The sequence below is a fragment of the Sus scrofa genome, chromosome 7 (assembly GCF_000003025.6).
Source record: "Sus scrofa isolate TJ Tabasco breed Duroc chromosome 7, Sscrofa11.1, whole genome shotgun sequence".
Classification (NCBI taxonomy): Eukaryota; Metazoa; Chordata; class Mammalia; order Artiodactyla; family Suidae; genus Sus; species Sus scrofa.
Window position 1 is genome coordinate 121,204,213 of NC_010449.5, and position 8,528 is coordinate 121,212,740.

The 8,528-nt window shown below is 61.9% G+C and overlaps 1 protein-coding gene across 2 annotated transcripts; it reads left to right on the top strand.

Moving 5' to 3' along the window:
- On the top strand, nucleotides 1–6,164 carry SLC25A47 (solute carrier family 25 member 47). Of its 2 annotated transcripts, XM_003128729.4 has the most exons (6): nucleotides 1–151; nucleotides 2,449–2,492; nucleotides 2,794–2,865; nucleotides 3,487–3,669; nucleotides 4,758–5,085; nucleotides 5,321–6,164. In XM_003128729.4, the coding sequence occupies exons 1-6, from the start codon at nucleotides 124–126 to the stop codon at nucleotides 5,599–5,601; spliced, it is 936 nt and encodes a 311-aa protein (XP_003128777.2). In that variant the 5' UTR covers nucleotides 1–123; the 3' UTR covers nucleotides 5,602–6,164. The 2 variants fall into 2 exon arrangements, with proteins under 2 accessions (XP_003128777.2, XP_020955388.1); XM_021099729.1 differs by lacking the exon at nucleotides 3,487–3,669 and having other exon boundaries at nucleotides 15–151; nucleotides 5,321–5,853.

Here is an 8,528-nt window from a genome sequence, read left to right on the forward strand (position 1 = left end):
CCGGCTTCCTGCCTCTGCCGCAGGTATTTAAGGTCTGAGAGGAGCGTGGGGAGCTGTTGAGACCACCCTGGCGGTGGCATCAGGCAGGCTGACCCAGGGCCTTCCCCACCACCCACATTGTCCATGGATTTTGTTGCTGGAGCCATCGGAGGTACAGGGACAGCGGGGCCTTGCAGGGGACTGCCACTCCTGGGGTAACAGGGGGGGCTGTGGGGGGCTCTGCCCTGGCAGCAGTGGGATTCGAAACCCTCCCGGGGAAGGTGCTGCAGACTTGGGGCTGACGATGCAGGGCCCAGGAGGAGGTGGAGGTGGAGTTGGGGAGAGTCTGCGTGGGCCTGAGGGGCTCAGCCTGGTGCCGGGGAGCCGAGAGGCAGGCAGGAGTGAGGGCTGCTGGCCTGGGCCGGGGCAGAGGCTGGGCGGTGTCTGCCTGGCCAGGGGGAGGCTGAGAGGCACCAGCGTGGAGCGGGATGGCCGAGCCGCTGGAGGGGACCAGAGGCTCCAGGAGAGGGTGGACCGTGAGGGCGGCCGGCCCTGGGTCCTGCCCCAAGGACTGGAAGGAAGGGGTGGATGATGGGGAGGGTCCCGGCTGAGCCCGGTAGCCCCCGCCCCCAGCTGGCTGTGGGCATCCCTGGGCCAATCCTGCCTCGCTGGGTCCCCAGACGGGTTTCTCTTCCTGGGAAGGGGCTACTGGGAAAGCCTGATGCAGAGATGACGGCCGCAGGGATCGGGCTCCTCCCACATTGATCACGCAGGCTGCCTGCCAGGCTATTTTGGGCAAGGCACCCTTGGCCTTGCTCGTCTTGTGAAATAGCAGTGGCTGCTTGTCAATATTTCTGGGAATAGCGTTATCTTCAGAAGGGGGTGCAGAGCCAAGCCCGGAAAGACCAAGGCGTTGGCCTCACCAGCGGGCATTCTGAGGTCCACCGTGGGCTGGGTCTGAGACACTGGCCCCCTGAGGATGAGGCTCCGAGAGGGGGGCTTGACTTGCCCAAGATCACACGGCAATGAAGGCTCCTGCATCTTGCCCCCAGAGCCCAGCGAGGGCCTGGCTGGAAGGGGCTCCTGCTCTGTGCCTGGCTCTGGCTAACCAGGGTCGCACCTGGGCTTTCTCCTTGAACTCTAGTTTTGGAGTCAGAGACGGCAGGTGGTGGGAGACAGCAGCAAAGCCATGTGACGGTGGCTGGGACCAACCTATTTTCTGGCACGGAGGCAGCCCAGAATGCAGGGATCAGGGAGGGCTCCAGAGAGGAGGTGATATTGTGATAGGGCTTTGATGGGTGAGTAGGAGTTCGATGAGGTATATGTAAGGGTGGAGGAGGGTAATTCTCCCCAGTTGGTCAGTCAGTCGTACTTGCTTCAATCTCTTTGTTCATTCACTTACTTTGTTCTTTCATTGATGCATATTTATTGAGTCCTGAGATACTAATAAGTAGGTACAGTCCCCACATGTTTTCAGGTGGCCCTTATCCCCCACCCCAGGGATACTCCGTGACTTCCTCATGGCGGTGCTGGGGGCTTAGTTGAGACCCTGGGGTCAGGAAAGGAGGAAGGAAGGTGGCACCTGGTCGTCTTTGTAGGAGGCAGAAGCTGGGGGTCCTCAAGTCCTACGGTGTCCCCCACAAACCTGTGCTTCCGACAGTCCCTTGGGGAGGCCTGGGGCGACCTGGGCTACCCCTCCACCCAGTCTCTGCTTGGGCGGTACCCTGCCCCCCATCACCCCTCCCAGCTGCAAGGCACTGTGGCCTCCTGGCTTTGCACACAAACCCTTCACAGACTGAGGCTGGAGGGCAGCTCGGCCCGGCTTGGAGACAGGACCGGTTCTCCCAAAACCTGACCCCAGAAAGTTCTCTTGGTGGCATAGAGGAAATGAATCTGACTAGAGTTCATGAGGATGTGGGTTCAATCCCTGGCCTTGCTCAGTGGGTCGGGGATCCAGCGTTGCTGTGAGCTGTGGTGTACGTTGCAGACGTGGCTTGGCTCTGGTGTTGCTGTGGCTGTGGTGTAGGTTGGCAGCTGTAGCTCCAGTTTGAACCCCTAGCCTGGGAACCTCCATATGCCGCGGGAGCGGCCCAAGAAATAGCAACAACAACAACAAAAAAAGACAAAAGACACACACACACACAAAAAAAAAAAAAAAAAAAAAAGAAAAAGAAAAAAGAAACGAAACCAAAACCTGACACCAAACAGGGGGAGGCCAAGGGGCATCCTTGGCTTTCAGAACAAGGCTCCAGTGACCAGGACTTGGGAAGGAGAACCCACTTGGCAGAAGCCACTTTCCCTCTCTGCACCTCAGTTTCCCCATCTGTAAAGTGGGGGTTTCTCTGCCCCATGGACGAGACAGGTGCAGATGAGCAGAGCCGGGCGTGGGCTCAGTGGGAGCGCAGCCCGGGTTCACCCTCCCCTCTTCCGGCTGCTCTGTCCTCACTGGTTCCTCTGGTTTCCTTCCAGGTGTCTGCGGTGTTGCTGTGGGCTACCCCCTGGACACGGTGAAGGTGCGGTCATCACCGGGCCCTGACCCCCAGCCCGAGGCCTCTGCCTGGGGCCTTGGCCACAAGACCCTTCTAGCCCGCTCCTCACCCCGGTCCCCACCGTGGCCCTCAGGACTGTCTGTCCCCCACTGCTCAAGCCTGGGACTCAGGTTTCTCCTCTTAAATGAGGCTCACTGTCCCTGCCCTTCCCTTCCTAGTCGGCACAGCTGTGACAATCAAGGGGTTGGCTCTGTCCCTCCCCAGGGCCTGGTGATCTCGCCTTGGGCCTGGAGCCACCCTTTCCTGAAGCCCACTTCTCCCACAGGTCAGGATCCAGACAGAGCCCAAGTACACAGGCATCTGGCACTGCATCCGGGACACTTATCGCCAAGAGCGGGTAGGCCTGGGGCCAGGGGCATGGGCAGGGGGATGTTGGACCCCAGGGCTGCCACTCAACAACCAGCCTGGCAATGTAGAGCCTCTGAGCCTCCTGGATTCCTTTGAGGACAGGAGCTGTGGCATCAGGCACATGGGGTCTGCTCAGAATGAGGTCCTTCCTCCAGCAGAGTCTAAAGGGGGCGTCTGGGGCCTTTGAAGGTCCTGAGAGGGGCCTGTTTGCATTTCTGTCCCCTCCAGGCTGGGCACCCCTTGGAAGCATGCTGGGGTGTCAGGGGCCCCCCAGGGTCCAGCTCAGAGCCCTGTCCAGTGGAGGGTCTCAGGGACACTTACCCAAGGGAACTTGGGGCTCAGTACTGGCCAGGGGTGAGCAAAGGGAAACAGCAATGACAGAGCAGCTGGTTCCACGTCGCAGTCCCACCGTCCACAGCTGCCCATGGCCCCCGCCCTGTGTTCCCTCGGCACAAGCTCACAATCACAGCCCCCAGGGTACAGCAGAGGAACCCGGGGCCCGGGGCAGTGAGTGCGAGGCCAGGGTGCGACCCGGCTCCCCGGCGCAGGGCTCCTCCTGGCGGGGCCTCTGGCCTGACTCAGGCCCTCGGGTCCCTCCACCCACCGCCAGGTGCGGGGCTTCTACAGGGGCCTCTCGCTGCCCGTGTGCACCGTGTCCCTGGTCTCGTCCGTGTCTTTCGGCACCTACCGCCACTGCCTCGCGCACATCTGCCGCTTCCGGTACGGCAGCGCCGACGCCAAGGCTGCCAAGACCGACATCACACTCTCGGGGTTCGCTTCCGGCCTTGTCCGCGTGAGTGGGGGGGTGAGGGGGTCCCGGGACCCCAGGGCTGGGCAGAGGCTGGATGGAGGCTGGGGGACGGGGGGTGGCGACGCAGCTGACTCTTGGAAACTGAGGGCACCTGGGCATTCCAGGGAGCCTCTCCGAGCATCTGTGCCTGCATCTCTAAGATCTGTGCTGAGGTCCTGGTGCAAAGGCCCCAGTAAGGAGTTTGACAGCCACGAGCAACCTCGAGATGGCAGCCAACGTTTTTACTAAAATTGTCTTTGGAGTTCCCGCTGTGGCACAGTGGGTTAAGAATCTGACTGCAGCGGCTCGGGTTGCTGCAGAGGGCTGGGTTTGATCCCGGACCGGCACAGGGGGGTTCAAGGATCCGGCGTAGGTCACTGCTGGAGTCAATCCCTGGCCCTGGAACTTGGATATGCCACCGTGTGGCCATAGAAAAATTTTCTGAAGGCGTTCCCTTGTGGCACAGTGGAAACGAATCTGATTAAGAACTATGAGGTTGCAGGTTTGATCCCTGGCCTTGTTCAGTGGGTTAAGGGTCTGGCATGGCTTGTGAGCTGTGGTGTAGGTCACAGATGCGGCTTGGATCTGATGTTGCTATGACTGTGGTGTAGGCCAGTGGCTGCAGCTCTGATGTTCAACCCCTAGCCTGGGAACTCCATATGCCTCGGGTGCAGCCCTAAAATGTTTTTTTAAAAAAAAAAATTAAATTATCATATGTTAGATATTCATATTATCAATGCTTACATTGGGTGTTATATTCTCACGTCAAACACATTTATTAAATGACACATTAATATGACATTAATATACTGATTACGGGATTAAGTCCTTTTGTGAACTGGAGTCGTGTCCACTCAACACTGTGTGTCAAGCCTCCACCAGCCGAGAGCGAGCTGCTGAAGTAAGCACCGCCCCAGCTTGGGTGGGCAGAGCTGGCTTTGAACTTCACTCCACTGTGGCCCCTGGGCCAGCCCAGAGCCTCCCGGGCCCAGGCTCCCTGGCTGTCACTGTGGGCAACGTGAGGTCAGCGAGTGTGTTGGGTGGGGTGCGTGCCGAGCTGTCCCCACATCCCTGCCTCTGCTCCACTCCAGGTGTTCCTGACGTCGCCCACCGAGGTGGCCAAGGTCCGCCTGCAGACGCAGACGCAGACGCAGACAACGCAGCAGCGGCGCCCCTCGGCCTCGGGGCCCTCGGCTGTGCCCCCTCCGTGTCCCGCACCCCCTGCCCGTTCGGCGCCTGGGCCCAAGTACCGCGGGCCGCTGCACTGCCTGGCCACAGTGGCCCGAGAGGAGGGCCTGCGAGGCCTCTACAAGGGCAGCTCAGCCCTGCTCCTCCGGGACGGTCACTCCTTCGCCACCTACTTCCTCTCCTATGCCATCCTCTGTGAGTGGCTCACTCCCGCTGGCCGCAGCCAACCAGGTGATTGGGCGCTGGGGCCTGGGAAGGTGGCGGGGGATGGGGATGAGGCCACACCGCCACCCAGTGCCTCCCAGGTAGGGGCCTGGGTGTCCCCAGCAGGAGGGCCAGGACAGACCTGCTCTGGACAGGTCATGAAGGTGGACCTGGGCCCCGGATGGCTGGGCCTGCCCTGGGTGCCCCCTGCTCTCCTCGGGCACCCCTTCCAACCGTAGCACTCGCGGGCTTCTCCCTGCAGATGTCCTGGGTGTGCTGGTGGCTGGTGGCTGTGCAGGGGTGCTGGCCTGGGCCGTGGCCACCCCCATGGACGTGATCAAGTCACGCCTGCAGGCGGACGGGCAGGGCCAGCGGCGCTACCGGGGCCTCCTGCACTGTGTGGTGACCAGCGTTCGGGAGGAGGGGCCGCAGGTGCTCTTCAAGGGACTGTCGCTGAACTGCTGCCGCGCCTTCCCCGTCAACATGGCGGTCTTTGTCGCCTATGAAGTGGTGCTGAGGCTCACGCGTGGCCTGCTCACATAGCCGGTCCCCGCGGCCCAGGGGCCAACCCGCTGGCAGCTTCCAGAGGCCATAGGGGCCAGAGGAGGCGGAGGGGAGTGTCGGAGTCTGGGCCCCCCGGGCCCCCACCCCCAGACAGCCAGAGCCTCCCCGCCCAGCGACAGACCATGAGAAGGTCAAGGGGCCCATCTGACATCGGCTGGGGTTGGCCCGAGGGTCACAGAGGCCAGGGAGGGCGGGCCTCTGGGATGAGGACACTGTCACAGGGCGCTATCTGTGCACGTGGCCGCTTGGTCCCTCCGGCCTCCCCGTCAGCTTTCCCTGCTGCCCCGCGGCTTCAGAGCCCCTCCCCCGCCCCCCATGCTCTTCCCGCCTGGTCCCTTAGGCCCTGCCAAGCGGTGTCCTCATGAGACGGCACCCAGATGCAGTGTCTGCAACCCTCCCGTCCCATCCCACACCAGGCTGCTCAGCCAGGCGCTGTCGGGGCCACCCTGGGCGCTGGGTGCCAGGTATGGCCACCCACCTGCTCTGCCTATAGTCCCTGGGGACTCAGTGAGGAGCTGTTGCCAATAAAATGTTTCTCAGGATGTGCTGTTATTGCTTTGTGGTCTGTGGGGCTGATGGCCCGTCTCCCCATCTCCAGCCCTCCAAACCTTGTGGCAGGGCTCCCACCATGCAGAAGGGCACACTGAGGCTGGCCTGGCACTCCGGCTGGGGGGCTCGGCCTGTGCGCTGAGCCCTGCCACGGGGTGGTTCAGCATTCAGCATGACACCTACTCCGCTCACCATCCCCCCCCAAACCCCTTTTTGAGTGAGACTGAGCTGCAGCCAGCCTGAGCAGCTGGCGCCTCCAGTGCCCGGACACTGAGAGGGGAGCTGCCTTTGCACGGGGCCTGCATCCTTACACACGTTTTGCGACAGCTCAGAGAGGGAGCCAGGCCTGCCCAAGGCACCCAGCAGGGACTGTGGGGGGTTCACACCTGCACTTTTTTCTCTTTTCTTTTTTTGGCCGCCCTGCAGCATGTGGACCTCTGGGGCCAGGGATCAGATCAGTTGCAGCCCACGTGGTGGCTGTGGCACTGCCAGATCCTTAACCTACTGTGCTGGGCTGGGGACTGAACCCGTGTCCCACTGCTCCAGAGATGCTACTGATCCTGCTGTGCCATAGCAGGAACTCCACACACCTGGGCACCATGCAGCCTCCATGTGATGGCCCAGCTCGAATCTGCTGGGCCCAGGCTGCAGCCGCCCTGTGGCAAAGCCAGGCAGCACCTGCCTTGACACTCACATGTTCACGGACACTGGCCTTGACCCTGTTTTTGGACTGAAGGACCTCCAGTGTCCTGGCTGAAAACTGCCCAGAACGTGCGGGCGGACCCTTCCCTCTGGTGCTCTCGTCACACAGCCTCACACATTTGCTTATACCCTGTGCTCTCTGCCAGGAATGCCCTCCTCTGCCCGGCTAACGCCACATCCCAGAAATCACCTCCTCCAGGAAGCTCTCCCTGCCTGAACGCTGGCTGCTTTTAGGTGTCTGGGGCTCCGCTCCCATGGGGCCCTGCTCCATTGTCTGACCACTTAGGCGCCTCCTGCCCCAACCCTCCCCCGCCTGAGACTGTGGACTACCCACTGGCAGCACGTGCATGATCCAGACTAGACCTGGCCAGCGCCTGGCAGAGGAGGAGGAACAAAGCCCGCAGCGGATCCCAGGAAGCTCACCGGGCCTGCAGCAGAGGTGCGAGGATGCTCTCGCCAGGTGTGGGGAGAAAGGCATCAGACAACAAAAGGCTCCAATGTCGTCCTGTTCTGTCTCTGTGTCACTTTTGGGCAAGAAGACTACTAGTGTGCCCACTTATTTTGGCTCCTCCTGTGGGGGGGGAACCACTGGTCCCTGAGTGGTGGTGCCCCCACCCCTCCACGGGTTCGGGGGTTTGGAAGCAGCTCAGCAGGAAGGCCTGGCTATGGTCTCTGGGTGGCAAGGCCCTTTGGAGGGCAGACCCAGCCCCCTCTTTGGAAAAGGGGACATGAGGGGACAGGGAAAGGACGGGCTGGGACCAGAAGCAACGGGCCAGAGCTGGGTGTTCCCACTAAATGGGGCCACCTTTGCCAAGCCAGGCTGCACCTGACCTTTCAAATGGGAGACAAAGGGAGGTGACCCAAGGCCCCCAGAGGAGGCTGAGCGGGGTCATGGGGCCTCTGGGCTGCATTAGCTGGTCCTCACTGCCCCCGCTCAGCTCTCCACTCTGCCTAGTGGGCTCCTCGCTGTCCCTCAGACCCAGCTCTTCTGTGCCCCCCAGACCAAGTGACCGAGGTGCAGTGAGGTCTGAGGGGGATGCTACCAGTCAGGGGGGCTGTCACTGACGCCCCGCCTCACCCCCAAACACCCTGGGCTGGTGCGCCTGCCCATCCTAATCCAGGGCGTCTCTCGGGGACCTTTTTAAGAATCCACTATTTCTTAGCAAAATGCAGGGGGTGGGAGGGTCTGTGGCCCTTAGCAGCAGTGACCTTGGACAGGTCACCTGACCTGTGACCCAAGGCCTGGCTCCCAAGACCCAAATATGAGGTGTCCTGTTTTTGTTTTATGGGCGGGGGGCTGGGGGGGGGACGCTCCACCCAAAGTCACTGGCCTGCACATGAACACAAGCCCCTCTGCGGCCCCAGGGCGCCGGGCACGCATGCCTCATGGGCGCTTATGCTGGGTGAAGGGGCGGCTCTGCCACCTGGGGACTTCACGTGGTCCCTCCTGTGACACGGGGCCAATGGAGCGAGGAGAGGTCGCCTTGGCCACCCAGGGTGGGAGCCTCAGTGGCCCCTGTTCTGTCACAGTCCCCTCTCCCGAGCCTGTTTCCCCTCGAGCCCAGGGCTCCATCCCGGCCAGCCCCCCGTCACTGCATGGCACTGCTCTGACCACCCCATGGCTGCCATCCTCGTCCCTAAACGACACCTGCTTG